At 37.3% G+C, this 18969-nt stretch overlaps 1 protein-coding gene across 2 annotated transcripts in view; it reads left to right on the plus strand.

Annotated features, from left to right (window-relative positions):
• Positions 1–631: 631 nt before the first annotated feature.
• The window catches only part of LOC121315688 (tyrosine-protein kinase transmembrane receptor ROR2-like), a 91578-nt gene continuing 73240 nt past the window's right edge, over positions 632–18969 (plus strand). For both annotated transcript variants that reach the window (XM_041250004.1, XM_041250014.1), the window contains exon 1: positions 632–995. In XM_041250004.1, coding sequence (XP_041105938.1) covers positions 902–995 — 94 coding nt within the window. In that variant the 5' untranslated portion in view covers positions 632–901. The remainder of the gene's footprint in view (positions 996–18969) is intronic.

Raw genomic sequence — 18969 nt, forward strand, 5'->3', positions numbered from 1 at the left:
TAACACCATGAAGGAGAAGTAGCTGCTGCTACAGTTATATGGCAGACAGAGGGTTGCATTTGACTGTTTTTCTGTGTATCTTCAATCAGAGATTTCTATAAATGTTGAATGCCCCTTATCAGAAATGGCTGTCAAATGGAATTTAAAAATAAGGTAGCTGCTACAATGTGAGCACACTGTGGATGGTAAGAACATAAAGTTTAGAAAGAAAAAGTTTGGAACAAAAATAAATTAACATGAATACCATACCAGTGTTTTTTTTTATTTTATTTATTTTTTATTTTTTACTGTATTTGTCTCACAAAATTAAAATATCTATCTTATTTGATGTAATTTTATTCAGTAGGCTACTACAAAGGCTTAGTAAAGTTTTAAAATTAGCAACCTATTTAATCGACGTCATCAGAAATGCGATTTGTTTAAGTAATTTGTGGTTGATGCATATTTAATAAAATATTGGAACGAATCCACGTGATATAATCTCAGCATTGTGTTAAACCCGTGCCTCTGTGTCCAGCAGGGGGTGCAGTGGACGAAACTATCCCTGCTCACTGCCCTCCCCTGTGAGTACCAAGGTGACGTCACTGTGGTTTGAGAGTTTCTTGCTCACTCTTTTTGGGACACTTCGCCAAACAGAGGAGAGGGATAGAGAATAAGATGCGTGGTGCTTGTATGATCCATAGCATTTTATCAAAAGCAAAACATTATTGCTAGCGCAATTCATCACTGAACAAAACTTTGAAACGGAACTGATTGCAAAGGTGAATCTCTCATTTTAGTCATTAAATTTAGATAACAAGGGGGTTAAAGAAAGTTGAACTCTTCCAGTAACTTGCCCAGGTTGGATGCAATTACAGTATCTCTTTTTCGTCTGTACTGGAGTTTGCGATTTTGCAGAGTGATGTCCAGAAGAAGGCTAAGGCCGGGGACTTTTGTCAGTTTCTTCAAAATCCTGGTAGTGGTGGCTTTGCCGCTACTGGAGATGAACTGTGCAGGTAAGAACATATTTTCAATTAACTTCTTCAAAGTTATATCGCTTTTAACGTCTATATCGATAAATTTCTATAGTGAGCATTTTTAATGATAAGTAAGCAACAGACCTCGTTGGTGGGACTTTGTATCTGTTGGTCGTGTGGTTGCGAGATATTTATTTATTTACTGACTGATTTTACACAGTGTAAAATGTAGACCACAGTATAAATGTAATTGTTGGGTAACCATTTACACATGTGTTTCGTGTTTGAAGTACATAAAATAATAATAATAATAATAATAATAATAATAATAATAATAATAATAATAATATTACCTACCCAGATTAACTTTTTTATCAGCATCATAACTCAGGAATTGGTAAATAAATAAATAATAAATAAATAACGGTAGTGAGACATCATCTCGATTCCAAATCTACTAAAAAATCTAATTGAAAAAATAGTCGTAGTATTGAGTCCTTAACATTTATTTATTTATTTATTTATTTATTGCCATCACTCTGTAGTAGAGCTAAGGTTTAGATGAGTTTTTAGAGGGTCCTGTTTGTTGTCTGTCTGGCTGACAGACAGAATTCTCCTCTCTCTCTCTCTCTCTCTCTCTCTCTCTCTCTCTCTCTCTCTCTCTCTCTCTCTCTCTCTCTCTCTCTCTCTCTCTCTCTCTCTCTCTCTCTCTCTCTCTCTCTCTCTCTCTCTCTCTCTCTCTCTCTCTCTCTCTCTCTCTCTCTCTCTCTCTCTCTCTCTCTCTCTCTCTCTCTCTCTCTCTCTCTCATATATCCAGGAAACATTAAGATTCGCTTCAACAAGCACCGCGATTGTTTTCAGAGCTGGGTAAACTCAGGTTGTTAACATATGTGACCCAGGGCCATTTCAGTGCCTCATCGCTAGCATCTCTTTGAAAGGGGTCCAAGGAACTTAGAGGCAAGACAGGATTGCAGGCTTGTGCATGAACACTAGTTTTGTATGGTGTTCTGGGCAGCTAAATAGAAGTTATGTTACTAGAAGTCCTCATTGTTATTAGTCTCAGCCCTGTCTCATTGCCATCTGCGAGGGGAGAAGGAGAATGGGAGAACGTTTGTTTTTTTTTGTTTTTTTTTTTTTTTATTTCAACAGCACCCTAAAGCAGTTCCTAATTCATTAGCCATTAGTTCATTAAATCCTTAGTTCCTTAGGATTTTTGTCCAGTTGCCCTCTAGTATACAAAATGCACCCCGAGTGATCTCTGTGGGGAATGGCTATGATGGTGCAGATTAGAGAGAATGTGTTAATCAACTGAATATTTGAAAGTGCTGTCTGTCCTTTGTTGTTTTGCTAATCCATTTACCTCTCTCCAGGAGGTGACAGATGCCTAAATTTCCTGTTGTTTAACTCCGGGATTCTGAATCCTGCTGCCATTTGGTATCATTGCTTGGGGGGGGGGGGGGTTGTAGAGTTTATTCAGTTTCATTCAAGTCTATTTTCCACTGCCATTTATAACCCAGCAAGCCTTTGAAATCGCCTTGTGGTATGTTTTTCCTCCTGGTCTAAACAAATAATCATTTTAGAGGAACGTTTTTGAACTTACTAATATTTCAGTCCTACAGGAGCTAACAAAATATTTTTTTGTAAACATAGGCCTACGTGCTTAAACTCTAGGCTTATGTGTGCGAAATAATTACCCACAGTGTAATGTAAGCCTCCATAACTGAAATTATCTCCATCTATATGTTTATGTAACTTTACGTAACTTGCAGGATTCATTTAGGTAGCATACTTTATTTTTTGGTTTTACACAGGGGGGCTTTTGCACAGGCACCCGAGGCAAAAGGTGTTGGTGATATTCAATGTAGGCATTTACATGGTAATTTATTCAGTTGCTAATGACACATCTTAAAGCTATAGTGTATTGTGTAAGACTGAAGCCAACAAAAAGTAGGCCTTAATCCACAGAGGCATGTATCAACACTATAGAGCTGCTTTTAATAGATATATATTGTGGCATTTCACATCCATTCAGTGAGTTTTGACAGGTGTATAATGATCATATGAAACAGTGGAATTCAACCCTCCATTCATTACGTCATATATAGCCTGTGTAAGGTTGTTTTTCATGACCAGGCAACTTTTTAGTTTTTTAAGAACACATTGAAACCACAATATGGCTTTTTACTTAAACAAAACATGGGTTTTGGAGAAAGATCGAGGTTACCATATGTTCTATACCAATAGCCAAGGAGTTTTAAAGAAACAGTCAAGGAGAAGCTGTAGTTAGAAATGTTGATAATATTTTTTTGTTCATTGGAAATGGAGTGGAACTCAAAGCTGATTTTTTGTAATGTTTCAGTAAACTAAACAGTAATTATTTCAGTTCGTAGGTCATTCATTTCCAATACATTTTAATTTACTGGAGATGGAACAAGTGAAAAGCCTCACCCTGAAGAAGTGGAGGTTGCCTACCCTAGCGCATGGGCCACATGTTACTTCCAAGTGAATATTCAAGCTTTAAGTGTTGAAATATATTATCTTACTTATAAAACACAGATGGGGACCTAATTACTCTAGTGGCTGTAGATTTTCATATGGTCTGTGGCTGTAAGTAAATTCACATTCCAAATTATGTAAAGTAATATATACACATGCATACATATATATGTACACACACACACACACACACATATATATATATATATATATATATATATATATATATATATATATATATATATATATATATATATATATATATATATATATAGACAGACACACACACACACTGATGACAACGGAAAGGTAAAACTATGAGTTTGGCAGTTTCAGATTTAATAGGATGACGTCTCAATCAGGTGTGTTCCAAAGTGATGTTTAATGGATGAGAAGTTATCAGAAGTGGCTTAAGAGTTGGCCAAAGTTCAGATTGAATCCTTTGTTAACAGTTAGACAAAAGAACATCTTCAAAGACATTGGTGTCCTTGGAAGGACAGGGGCTATTTCCTAATTCTGTTTTACACTGTAAGAGAGGGTGCTGGCAGCTTACCCAAGCTAACATTGCCATTGTTTTCAAATGGATCATTAAAATACAATTGTTTAATTTAAGTAGCCTCTTGAACCCTCCTTTGTAGGGGATGCTTTCTATAGCTACCTTCCCTTGTAATTGAGGGTTGATAAGGGTCTTTAGAAGTATTAATAATTCATTGCAGACCCTTCTCCTTTTTTATGGGAACACAAAACTAACATTGAAAGACTGACCATACGAAGATTACATACATTTTCCTATTCATAAGTTCTTTTCAATCTAAAGAGTAGAAAATAACAATGTTTTTAAATGTTTTTTATTTATTTGAACATATTTATAGACTAAGATTTTTTTTTCTAGTAAGATATCATGTTTCTTTGTTCACAGTCATGAAGGTAATTACTAGTTGTTTACAACTACACAGAGAAACAGATAATGATACATCGGCCACCTGCCTTTAATCTGTTTGGCGTGATATAAACATATGGGGTGAGAATGAAAACGACAGACTCTAAATCAACAGGGGCTCGCATCCTAGTGCAGTTTTAATACAGTTTCCCCGAACTCTGTACTGAGTATTTAATAAGAAGCGCTCCTGGAGTTCACAGATTTGGTTCTTTGTACCCAATAGTTAATTACAAAGTGTTATGTAAACTGATCAGGCTTTAATGTGACTACAATAATATAGCTCACCCTGTACCTTGTGTTTGGGAGACCAGTCCATGGGGTCATCATCAGTGAAATACTTAAAAAAAAAAACAGTACAGCCAGCAGGTGATCTGACTGTACCCTTACCTTGGGGCATTTCTGGATGGTGGCATAAATAGCAATCATTTTTATATATTTGGAGGCACAAATGGCATGAAAGGAAATAGTAACCTTTGACAGCAGGTTCAGAGAGAGAGAGAGTTTTCTTCCAAAGTTTGAAAACAACAACAGTGCTTGTAGTAAACACTGTGACAATGCTCTTGGCTCAGACATGGTGTATTTCTGATGGTAAAATAGGTTTTTATGAACTGCTTGAAGGGTCCTATGTTAGGAATGTAAACAGTGAAGCTATTTATCCCCTGCGTGGTATTCTCTATTCTACTATTCTGTTATTGAAGTTACTTGCTGGGTAAATAATTCAAAACAGTCTTGGGGTCAGAGATCTGCCGACACAGCACATCATTCTTAGTTAGGCTGCCCCTTGTTAAGCTAAATAAAACCTAAGACATGTCAGACACATTTGATTTGTAGAATATACACAGGAAAAGCACAGTGTGCTATCAATGTAATGGCACATTGAATCTCTTTAGCTCTGAACTGATCTCTCAGCCTGTTGCAATATCAGCATTTTTTTTAGATACAAACAATTGCCCAACAATGTGAGATTTATCAACAAACTGTTGAAGCCTCTAAACAAGCGTTAAGAAGACAAGCACAATGATGTCCTTGTGGGGCAGAAATATGTGAACAAGACTCCCCTGTGTCAGGAAGCTATCAGGGACAGCTAAGGTGACAACTCCAATAACACCAAGCTTTTGAAACAAAGCTGTGACTGTTTTTTGTTGTTGTTTTTTTCAGAGCACATAAAGGGTGAAAGAGACTTGTTTTAACTAATATGAAAACTTTTCTTTTTATGAAATTCAGCTCTTTGTTGGGAGAAAATTCCCAAGGGAAGGTAACATTTGGAGTACAGTAGCAAAGTCTGCTTTTATACATAGATGAGGGCTAATGAATGAAGACTGAACCTTGCTAATCCTGTCCTTTTTATTTCTCTGTGATATAGCTCATTCTCTTGCTTAGATCTCCATTGATGACATCCAGATGCTAGGAATGCACATCCTAGTTGATTGCTGCTAAAGTGTTCAGATTCCAGCGTTTTCGGATATAAAAAATGTAGAGTGATCTTGTTCCTTTGTTTCCACTCCATGCATGTGTGCATCTCTGATTTATGTGGCCTTTTGGCATATTTGGCAAGTTTCTTCACTTCAAGTTGTTTATATACATACTCATCTGAAGTAAAAACATGTAGGGACATCTACTAACTTCTATAAACCCACAAATCACTGGATGTGTTGCTGCCGCATTGGATGCTCCTAAACACTGCAGCTGAGCTTGTGCTTCCCCTTCTGCTGGAATTAGAGGGGAGGCACCAGCGCTAGATATATTATATATTAGATATAGATATTTTTTAGGGCCTGATGGATGAGGTGGAATTTGCTGATTTTAAAACTTTATGGTTTCCTGTGGCACGAAGAGGTGTTAACCCATCCGTATAATGTATAAATCCAACAGTGACATATATAAATGATTGTTTTTGTAACCAAAAATAGATTTTACTTTACTTTAAGTGCTCGGTTTTGTGGGTGTGAGCCAACCAGTAATAAATATCAATATTAAAGAATGATGGCTGTAGTCTACTGTACCTTGTTTCAGGCAGGCTGGTTTCAATTATCTTAGAGGGGATGGGAGAGGAGGTGTGAAGATGATGTTTCCCACTGTTGATTGAAGTCTTTACAACTAAATCATTAGGGCCACATTATTTGAATGCTTTTAAGAAGCATTCCATTTAAAAAATAAAAAATTACTGACCCCCTGGCCTTTTTATGACAATTCTGTCTGGTTTGCATTGCAATTGCTACAATATTTATTTATTGCTTTACTTTGATCTTGAAACAAATATATTTTCAGCTGGTTGCTCTTTAAACTTTATTGTGAGTGGCACATGGGCACAAAAGTGTCAAAACAAATTCCAGTGAAGTGAGCCAACAGTGTCAATCAAACAGCAGTTAGTGTTGCATCATCTTCGCAGTAAATATTTAGTAACCTTGTGCGAGAAGTAGCATTTAGGGATGTTGCCTTCAGACATACAGCGAATACTGTACAACGTTCCATACAATATCAGGATCTGTCCTAGTCAATTTAAAATAGAGCATTGAAGTCATTTAAAAGCAACATAGATAAACCAAGCTGCACGCACACCGAGAATATTGTTAAAACCTAGAAAATTGTTTAAAAACGCTTTGACTTAGCAAGTTAATGGGGCAGAGTTTGTTAGATATCAAACAGTCCTGGGGAGTACTGCATTCCAGCTGTGGACAATCCTGTTAAATATTATGACAACATTAATGCAAACATATGGAGGCATTCTTCCACTGTGTTTAAATGGGTAGTGCAGTTTATGCGGTGTATCTGTTTCTTCTACAGTCATTATTTTCTGACATAGTCTATCTATTTTTTATGGTTTGTAGTCTATGGAGTCTTGGTGGTCCAGTGGTTAAAGAAAGGGGCTTGTTACCAGGAGGTTCCCAGTTCAATCAACTGATTCGCTGTCCTTTTGATCAGACTTAAAACCGGGGTACTGTTGTAAGTGACTGTGCAGCAGCTTATAAAACATAGTTCACCCCCTAGTCTCAAAGTCATTAGATAAAAGTGTCTGCTAAATGACTTAATAATAATAATACTAAAGTGTATTTCTGACAAGGGTTGAAGGGTGAAAACAAGTTGGATTTGTGCAGAAGGTTCTAATTAACAGGCAGATTGCATGAGCTGTTTTTTTTTAGCATTTTAAAATGTCATTGCCCAGGAAACTGGAAACTGTCAGCAAGACATACTGGTGAGGTGTCTTCTATATCCACTCTGTAAAAAAGCATTTGTAGTCAAAGAAAGGTCCCTTTAGTATGCGTGAGCTGCCAAAAAAAATGTTCATTGAGTTTAATGATTGCATACTTAAATGTAATTAGCTGTAGTCCGTAATCTACAGGGTAACAGTTCTTGGCAGGGCCGTTGTTGACACCTTGAACCAATATGCATTTAACTTGCTTTCTTTCTTACCTTTTTTCATGATGATAAAATGTCTAATGTTTTGTCACTTAAAGAAAAAATAAATAACATAGAACAGTGCTTTTCTTTTTTGTAAAGGAGTTTAATGATGCGAGACACACCATCCGGTCTCTTCCAAAGGGTCTTTTTCCTACCAGAGAGGCAGGGAGATGCAAAAATAACGTATTTCTATCAAGATGGAAATGATGACCAACAGGCAATTCATTCTGTGGTGTGGCATGCTGCCTAGCTATTCATTTTCTAACCAAATGCATCATGAGTTTCCTTTAAAAATGAAGTAGCATTCTCGTGTGCTATTTTTAAAAATTCCACTTAGTGGGATTGTGTCTTCATGCCATAACGATGCTTGTGTCTTGGAGTTACTGGCTCTGGTTGTGGAGTTGTTGTACTGTGGTTTCTGTTGCCTTTTTTTTTTTTTTTTTTTTAAATACCTCACCAGCAGTGCATTTTCAGTTTTTAATTTTTTTTTTTTTTGTGTTTAAGAATTTGCTGCAGTTCTTCCAAAACGCCAAATCGAGGATGAAACTAATGACCTTTTATAATTAATTAGCTGTATTGGAATGATCTGAAATGGCTAACTGCTTTTCATTAAGAAGATGAACAAATTGTAAGGTACAGAGACAGTATTGAAGGTGTGCTTAAATCTGTGTGTGTGTGTGTGCACTTGCGTGTGTGCGTGTGTGCGTGTGTGCGTGTGTGCGTGTGTGTGTGTGTGTGTGTGTGTGTATTCTAGACGTATATATTTTGGATTTGATGCAGACTTATACACACCCACATCTATGTGCATACTCACTTATGTACAGACTTCTACTGTACTTTTTAATTTGGTATACTATGTACTTGAGACCATATCAACTAAGTCTACTACTGTAGTTTACAGGAGCTAACCATACAGGCTAAAATGATATTTTCATGCAGGTGGCCACTATTTATCCCTCAGACTAATAACCACAGAGCAGGTACCTCTAGGTAGGGTGGAACATGATGCAATCTATATATGGTGAAGATTGTCATTCAGAATGAGGTGATAGCATCTAAATTGCAGCACCAGAGGGGGCTTGCTTGCAGACTCCTTCCTACTTCCTTGTGCTGCAATTGCATGGTAGGTTTATGCATAGGCAATACAAAATAAATAAATCATGTGTTGTAGCTTAAGAGGGATATCTACTGAATGTGGGGTTTAGCTGCAGAAAGATCAAATACTGTATATGTTAAGACCCCAACCCGAAATACATCCCCATCTAGATCGGGTCGACCACATTGGGTTGGGGTTAATTAAAATTTTTAGAACCCCAAAATCTTTGTGTTCGGGTGGGGTTGTCTTGCGAATGACCCCTTGTGACAAAGTGCCCGCCCCTGTGTATATTATCTGTTATGTGTTGCGTGTGGTGTGTTTAAATTTTGGTGTCTAGACATTGGTACACGGGATATACACGGGTCTGTGTAACACAAGTGTTTAAAATGTATATGTGTATTTAGGCACGAGGATTGCACAGCACTTCACGTGCAAGTAAAATGTAGTAATATGTGAGCACGGGGAATTGCACTTTATTAATTCACGTGGTGGGATTCAAGTGAATAGTTAATTGGTAATTGAATCCCAGCACAACAGTATATATAGATGCACGTTGTCACATACTCATGGTTGTGTGTTCAGGAGTGGAGAACGGGAGAGAGAGAGAAAGAGATAGATAAGTGTAAATATAGATTTAAATTGTTTGTGTAGCGTTCGTCCACTCTGTGTTTTGTCCGTGTCTATTCGTTTTGTTTGTCTGTTTATTTTGGCGTGAAGTGCCGTGTCCTGTCTTTTTTGTTTGTTAAACCCTTTTATTTTACAATAAACCGGCGCCAGCCAGCGCCATCATCATTTCATTTCATCCGTCCTGTGTTTTGTGTATTTCATTTCTTTTCCTGGTTCTGACGCCACCCACTTCTGCCGTCTCTGTGACACCCCTTCTCAATTCAGAACACTCACCTAACCTGAACCCGATCTGAAGATCATTCAAACACACAAGCAGTGAGCAGCAATGTCACAGTGCGAGTTGGTCTTCTAATTAAAGCTACAATACCACAGTACATGCGCAGTATGCAGCACAACAGAATAAAGTAACACATCAAATAGCAACCTAAATATTCTACATTTGTTTAAGACAGACGCGCACTGTAACGTTGCTGCTCACTGCTTGATTTAGGGTGTGTCTTTGGATAATCTTCAGGTCAGGTTCGGGTTAGTGAATTTTCTGCATCACGACAAGACAACCCCACCCTGAACACGAAAAGATTTCGGCGTTCTAAAATTAATTAAACCCAACCCGATGGGGCCGACCTGATCTACATTGGGGGGTATAGGGTATATTTCGGGTTAGGGTCCTAACGTATACATCAGGAGCAGTTAATCTTTAAATACTCATTTGGAAATGGACAAAGCAAAGGGCTTATTTTTTCTAGCAGCTTTTTCATGCCTTGGTCCAGTAATTGTCATTTATTTAATTTTGTTATCTTCTTTGTCTTTTTCAATTTATGTGATTTGGAAGAACCCTCAAACAGCAAGGCCCCTGTTTATATGCTTAACTGTGCTGTTTTAACTTGGATAAAGTTACGTGACACTGGTAACCTCAACGTGAAGGGCAACTTGGATGGCTTTCTAAATATGGAACTTGACAAACCAATACATTTGTTATACCTTAAAAATAACGGAGATAACCTTTTTTCATGCTATAATTTGAGCAACTAATATAGCATTTTAGCCTAGATTTGCAAAAGAAAAAAAAAAAAAATCTGTTGTGTATCAGATTCTGTGGAACAAGGCTTAAAAGATTACCCAGTGCCCCTTGAGGTATCCATACAATTCTTTGCATAGTGATCAGTTAGTAATTTTTTCAGGTCACACAGGGCTTTCTGGTTTATTGTGATTCCATAGTATCCACATAAATATTAAAACAATCAATAAAGTATCCATTGTCATATACAAAGTAAAATAAAATCCCCTTTCATTAAAATGGATCATCTTGATGTTCAACCATCTGTAAATAATTGTACATAATAATGCTGATTAGCAGCTCATAACTGCCTATTTCCTGGTGTTTTTCCCTATTTCCTCCATGATGGAGTTTTCATTTTCTTGCTGATTAAAATCAGTGTTTGGATGTTGAATAGGCATGGTCAAATGTTTCCATTGATAGCTGCCAAATCCTCACAGTAAAATTACAGCCACTGACCATATTTTGTTATTGTTATTACGTATATTACAGTACACAATGTTTCTTTTGAACATACTTTGGGGCCGGAAAAGGTGTTCTGAATGGTCCAGTGAAATACAGAGGGCTGTGCTAGTGTTTGCTTCAGCAGAGAGTTTGGCTGTGCTCTGATTACAGTACATCAAGACCACATGAAGAATAAGATCACAATTACTCAACATTCCAGCGCATGCCTATTAATGCAGTGCAGCTGATAAGCAGTGAGGATAGAAATCCCCTAAAGATTAGGCCTGTCTCCATGGCAATTTTACTAAAGTTATTTACTGTATTATGAATAAAACCACGCAGGGCCAGCATGCCATGCATCGTTTATTTTGCTCACCTTTCAGTGGTTGTTGCTACATTCCCCTTTGTTTAAACCTGAATACAGTCTAAACTGATGCAATACGAAGGGCATACTGAAGCAGATCAAGCTTTTCACATTTTGATAAAAAAGTATTTCTCTATTTTCCTTCACTGTGCTTCCCTGAATTCCATGATGTGTTCTCTGTTTAAACTGCCATCAAGTGATGTGGGAAGTGTTATTTCATTCTAGCAGTCTAGCGAATATATTTTAGATGACTGTGAAAATGATTCATGCACTGTATTACTAAATTGGCCTATTAGTTTATAATCTGCAGTGTTGGTACTCAAATCCTTTACAACTCTGTAATAAGAGTTTGGGCTGCAGCAGGAAAATGTCTATATAGGCTAAATTCATACTAGAGCTGCTATGATTAAATCGAAAATAGATTTTTCAATCGATTCCATTCCTAATTATATTCATCGATATAAATACTGGACAATTGATTCAATAATTACATTTTTGTAACGTGCATAGTTAATATTATTTAAGTTTATCAACAAATGCACGAAAACCTTGCCTTGCTATTTACAGTATTTCTGCAAGCGAAGCAGTTGGCGTGCTCTTTTTCTCCTGCTCATGTTAACTAGCATCTTATTTGCTGGTCCCACCCTACCAGCGAATCAGTTTTGAAAATGCTTTGTAACTATGCCCCTCTGTGTTTTCAAAAGCATGCCACTTTGAACCCAGAACAGGACGACAGCCTTGTATTCCTGGCAAACAGCAAACAGCCTGTAAATAAATTGTGCACATTGAAGAAATGTATATAGTTTGCGCTTCTTTGGAGTTTCAAAATGAACTGTTATATAATGAATATTTAAGAATATTCAAAAACATGTTTTTTTTTTTTTTAAACAATCAGTGATGTATGCATGTTGTGGTAAGTAAATCAATGTCGTCGTCGTCTTCTGCTTTGGGCAGAGATTTACACATTGTGCTTTTCACAGACAGTGAAGGTTAGGTCGTACAGAATTAGCATGATGCAATGCGTGATGCTGCAGCTGTCACTGAATAAAAAAAAGAAAGATGGTTTTCATAAACTCGTGTCTAGTTATAGATTACATTCCAAAGTACTGTAATCTGTTTGGAAAAAATATTTTAGTAATATGTATTAATAACTTGTTTTAGGCTTGTTGGGAATGGTGTGTATTTTTTTTCTTCTCCTGATGCTACCAAGGTGTAATTGCCCCTCACATTCAATTGTTGTGCACAAGCTTATAACAACAATGATATTAAAATAATCACATCAGGAGGAGAGGAATGGAGCAAAAATGTATGTGGGCAGTACAATCATCGATATTTATTCGAACGATTCGATTGCTATTTGGAGGCTTAACTGACAGCCCTAACTCATACCTGTGTAATCATCTTTTGAGTTAAAGCACATTTTCAGATTAGAAGGCATGTCTATATAATTAAACTAGATTCAAATCCAGTTGTATCCCTTTTTTTAAGTCTCCTTCGAAGTTGTTAAGACTGATCACAAGATGGCACTAAACCTGCTGACAGTGTTTAAAGTGGTTTGAAAAAGGTGCTGGTATGTTATATGGAGGGGGGGGGTGTTTGATTTTACCACAGTCAGCCATGACTGTTTAGTTTTTAAACATTATCTGCAATATTTAATAGTTTTTGTTTTTTTTCTTAATGATTTGTTATTGTTTTAATGTTATACAACGAAAACCAAACAGATTGTTTTCTGACTGTGCATCAACAATTTTAAAAAGGCAAACTATGAAGGAATGAAATGGAGACTAACAGAAGTAGATTGGAATAAAATAGAGAAAACATCCATAGAAAAAGGATGGCTATTTTATTTATTTATTTTTTTAAAACATGTAGTACCAGAGGCATAAAACAATTGCATCCCAAAAGTAGACAAATCAAAATCTGAAACAAAATGGCGAAAATGGTTTAATAGAGCATTAATTTTTTTTAAAAAAATCAGAGAAAAAAGGCACTTTACAGAATGTTTAAAAGGGACCAAGAACAAAGTACACAGAAAGAGTACTTGAAACTGCAAACCCAAGTCAAAAAGGAAGTTAGGGAGGCCAAGAGACAGGTAGAAATGAGCATTGCCAAGGGGGCTAAAACCAATTCCAAGAAGTTTTTCCAATATTATAACAGCACACAAAAGAACATTCAAGGAGGAAGTAAAATGTCTAAGAGATACAAATGGTAAAATCGTAGATGCGGATAAAAAAATAACAAATATATTAAATGATTACTTTTCACAGGTTTACGGACATATTTAATGATAAGGACAACATACCCACATGTCGACCTCAAGTAAATAACTTTAGCATTACAGAGGCACAAGTGTTAAAGGAACTAGGAGCTCTTAAAATAGACAGATCCCCTGGGCCGGATGAGATCCTCCCAATAGTACTCACAGAAACGAAAGAAGTTATTTATAAACCTCTAACCAAGCTCATGCAACAGTCTCTTGAGACAGGGGTTGTACCAACAGACTGGAAAATTGCAAACGTAATACCGATCCACAAAAAGGGAGACAAAACCGAACCAGGTAACTACAGACCAGTAAGCCTGACTTCTATTATATGTAAACTTATGGAAACTATATAATAAGATCCAAAATGGAAAATTACATATATGGTAACAGTGTCCTGGGAGACAGTCAGCATGTCTTTAGGAAAGGGAGATCGTGTCTAACTAACCTGCTTGATTTTTTTGAGGATGCAACATTCCGACAATGGATAATTGCAAAGCATATGACATGGTTTATTCAGATTTCCAGAAAGCTTTTGACAAAGTCCCGCATATAAGATTGAACGCAGCAGGGATTCAAGGAAATGCATGCACATGGATTAGGGAGTGGTTAACATGTAGAAAACAGAAAGTACTGATTAGAGGAGAAACCTCAAAATGGAGTGAGGTAACCAGTGGAGTACCACAGGGATCAGTATTAGTTCCTCTGCTTTTTCTAATCTACATTAATGACTTGGATTCTGGTATAGTAAGCAAACATGTTAAATTTGCAGACAACAGAAAAATAGGATTAGTGGCAAACACCATTGCAGCAGCAAAGGTCATTCAAAAAAATCTAGACAGCATTCAGAACTGGACAGACACATGGCAAATGACATTTAATAGAGAACAGTGTAAGGTACTGCACACAGGCAATAAAAATGTGCATTATAAATACCATATGGGAGATTCTAAAATTGAAGAAGGAACCTATGAAAAACAGCTAGGAGTTTATGTTGATTCAGAAATGTAATCTAGACAATGTGGGGAAACTATAAAAAAGTCCAACAAAATGCTCAGCTATGTAGTGAAAAGTGATGAATGTAAATAAAGGGAAATAATGTTAAAATTTTACAATGCATTTGTAAGACCTCATCTATAATATTGTGTTTAGTTCTGGTCACCTTGCTACAAGAAAGGTATTGCTGCTCTAGAAAGAGTGCAGAGAAGAGCGACTAGAATTATCCCGGGTTTAAAAGGCATGTCTTATGCAGATAGGCTAAAATAATTGAATCTATTTAGTCTTGAACAAAGAAGACTACGAAAAAAGAAACAAAGACCAGGGGTCACAAATGGAGATTAGACAAAGGGGCATTCAGAACAGAAAATAGGAGACACTTTTTTTTACACAGAGAATTGTGGGAGTCTGCAACCAACTCCCCAGTAATGTTGTTGAAGCTGATACCCTGGGATCCTTCAAGAAGCTGCTTGATGAGATTCTGGGATCAATAAGCTACTAACGACCAAGCAAGCAAGATGGGCCGAATGGCCTCCTCTCATTTGTAAACTCTTTAGTTCTTCTTACGTTCTTATGCTGTTCACAACTGACTAGATCAGCTGATTCCTGTTCACAGATGGACATTTTCCACCTTCCTTTAATTCCATTTGCTTAGATAAGCCTTTGTTGAGTCCAGTCTTGGCCTCCTCTCCGTGTTCCCGGGACACCATTTGTAACTTTCTGTTCTTCTGATGTACATTTGTAAGCATTCTTGCCCCTTTGCCAAGTGACATTTATGTGCTTGTGAAGCTTCTGAAACATTAAGGCCAACATAAGAACAAAGTTGCTGGTTGTTAACTTATCAGCAAGTGCCTTGAATTTCTTTTGCTCAGGAAACTTCCTTACTGGGTTTTGCGCTAATGCAGTGAAATGGTGATTGAGAGCAGTATAAAATCTCCAAGCTGCAGAAACACATTGGTAAGAGGAGGCAACCTAACGAACCCCAAATATTCTGCTGATCTTCTTTACCTCAGTCGATAATAAATTCTCACAGTGATCCAACTGATTCACATTGTCTGGAGATTGACTGTACAAAGCATGCAGTGTGGCCATGAAACACTCAAAAGAGCAACAACGCCAGGAAAACCTTTTGAAAAAAATCTGCCATTCATATTTCTCTTTGACTTCCAGATATTGTTGTTTATTCCAACAATTAGGGTAATCAACAGAATTAATACTTGTGGTGGAGTTTCTTTGCTGTTGTTCAGACACTGAAGATCCTGGCTGTTGAGTTTGCTGATTTGGTTCAAGCTTAGTGCCGACTTCTGGTGTTTTTGTGTTGTCCAAACTGTTGGTTTTGTCTCACGGTGATTCCTTTTGCTCAGTCTTCGATCGATAGATGTTTCTCTTTCATGTGTTTGTTTTGTTTGTCCGTCTGTCTGTATAATTTTGTGATTTAGTAAAGCAAACTAAGTTTGAAATTGTTTTTTAGCCAGCATAGCTGGCTCAGGATTTTTTTTTTCCCCTTTCAAAGATTGACACGGAAACATGGAGTCAAAGTAATTACGGAAGGCTTTGTTTCTTTAGAGAAGTGTGTTTTAGCGATTGGTAAAGTGGTTGGATGTGAAAACATAAAGTCTGCTTCAAGAATGCATGGTTCAGTTGTGGCTTTTTTGAGTCAAACTGATCTAGTAAATAAAATTGTTATAAATGATTTGTTGCCGTTTCGCCGTTAGAGGTACCTGCAAAGAAAATCATTTTATCAAATGTTCCACATTTTCTGAAGAACGAGTTAATTATGATTGAGTTTTCTCAACATGGGCAGATTGTGTCAGCCCCAAAAAGAATTCCACTGGGATGCAAATCCATTGCTAAAACACATAGTCTCCTTTAGGAGGCAGTTGTTTATGGTTTTAAATAAAGCAAACGAAGAACTTAATGTTGTCCTCAAGTTCAAAATAGAAGGCAGTAATTATGTTATTTTCGTGACATCAGATACCATGAAATGTTTTAATTGTGGTGTTGATGGGCATTTAGTTAAAAACTGTCCTAAAACTAAAGAGCAGAAGGGGGTGGTGAAAGAGCAGAGAGAGATGTGTCCGTGACTCGGGAAGCTACTTAATGACAGAGGGGTGGCAGAGCCGAGTGAGGCTGTTGGTGCAGGAGTGAACCAAAATAATGTTACTTTTGTGGTGCCCGAAACCACAAGTAAGGAGCAGAGTAGTGTTGTTGGTGGAGGGGAACATCAGAATGCTGATAGGGAGAATGAGAGGGCTGAAGTTAAAGAGAGAAAATCAGCGGGGTCGAGTGATGGTGCTGCTGCAGGGGAGAACCAAAAGAGTACTAAAGCTGTGCACCTTGAAGTAGAAAGTATAAAAGACGTTGTTGCTGGCACGAGTAAAGTAAAGGAGACCGAGGCTGGTAAAACAGAGGGCGAGAGTCCTTCTTTGTGTAACTGTAATAAAGATGAGAATTTGAGGAAAGAGGCCGCATTGGTGCAAGTTTCTGATACTAGTGTAGTGGGAGAAGTAGAGATGAGTGAGCCTGTAAATGAAAATGATGGTTTTAAAACCCCCCAAAAAAAGAAAAAAAACAAGTGCAAAAGAAAGGAGATGCTGCAGCTGTAGGAGTAGCAAAGAAAGCCTGTAAGAGTGAAGGAGCTGATGGGGTGAAGTGCTGGAGTGTAGCTATTGCCAGTACTGTGAGGGAGAGCAGCTCAGAATCAGAGAGTGAAGACGAGGCAGATCTCACTGAGTCATCTCAGACTTCAGAGTTGGCTATCATAAAAAGTGGGTATAGAGAACAAAATATAAGAGAGTTTTCAGAAGTCACAAAAGGAAGAAGAAAAATTGCTGTAGAGGATTTTTTTCCTGATATAAAAATGTTTCTAAATTCTGCTTTTTTAGTAAAGATGATGTCAGGGTCTAATTTGACGGAGCAGGAACGCTGGCGTCTAAAGAACTTTGTTGTTAAAACTTGTAGTAGTCTTAACCAAAAGTAAATAAAATGAGAACAAACTCTTTATATTACTTTCTTATACTGTTTGTTTGGTTTTTGTTTTCTCTATTTATCCCAGTGAAGAATCTTTTACTAGGGAATCTAAATGTAAATAGGTGTAGAGGTGATCTTGAGAGCCTCGGTTTTCGAATACTTGTTGCAAATAAAGATTGATGTAACATTCCTGCAGGAAACACATTGCGATCTGAGAACTCATTCCAATTTGGAAAGAGAATGGAAAGGGGAAATAGCTTTTAGCCATGGCTTTAATGTCAGTGCTGGGGTGGCAGTTTTATTTAAAGAGAATTTTAAACCTGAATCAATAACTATTACAGAAGAAGTCAAAGGTCGCTTGATTAAGGTAAAAACGGTAATAGAAGTTCAGTCTTTCTGTTTTATCAATGTCAGAGCTCTACTCTGGTCTGTTCACAGCAGAGGTTGAGGTTGAGCCTGAAGAGGTGCAGAGTTTCCTGCAGGACTTGACATGTTTGCCTGAAGAGGCAAAAAAAGGAGCTGGGAAAAGCTCTATCGATGGAAGAGCTTACTGAGGCCCTACAGGGGTTAAAACAAGGTAAAGCTCCCAGAATCGATAGGTTACCAATAGAGTTTTTTAAAAGTTTCTGGGACCTGTTTCAACACGACCTTTTCACAGTGTTTGAAGAGAGCTTTGAGAAAGGGGAGTTACCTCTGAGCTGCAGAAAAGCTGTCATTACGCTCCTCCCAAAGAAAGGTGATCTCAAAAATGTTAAAAATTGGAGACCTGTGTCGTTGTTGTGCTCTGAATAGAAGGTCCTTTCCAGAGCTTTGTCCAATAGACCGAGCGCAGTGATTGATAATGTTGTATACCCTGATCAAACTTACTGCATCCCAAATAGATCCATTTTTGATAACATTTTTTTAGTTAGGGATATTTTAGCGGCCTCTAAATTGTTCGGCTTTAGTACTGGTCTTGTTTCTTTATATCAGGAAAAGGCCTTTGATCAAGTAGACCTCCGTTATTTATGGTAAGTCCTCGATGCATTTGGTCTTGGTTCTGATTTTATTAGTAAAATAAAAGCACTCTATTGTAAAATGTTCAGTTTATTGAAAATAAATTGGAGCTTGAGTGGACCTTTTGCTGTACAGAGAAGAATCAGGCAGGGTTGCCCTTTGTCTGGAATGTTATATGCTTTATCAATTGAACCACTACTATGTAAACTAAGAAATGTTTTAACAGGTTTGTCTGTTCCAGGTTGTAATGCCCAGTCATTAAAGCTCTCAGCCTATGCGGATGATATAGTTGTGTTAGTTTGCAATCAAGAAGATGTAAAGGCGTTAACTGAGAAGCAAAAAGTATTTTAAAAAGTCTCATCAGCGCG

The sequence above is a fragment of the Polyodon spathula genome, chromosome 1 (genome assembly GCF_017654505.1).
Source record: "Polyodon spathula isolate WHYD16114869_AA chromosome 1, ASM1765450v1, whole genome shotgun sequence".
Classification (NCBI taxonomy): Eukaryota; Metazoa; Chordata; class Actinopteri; order Acipenseriformes; family Polyodontidae; genus Polyodon; species Polyodon spathula.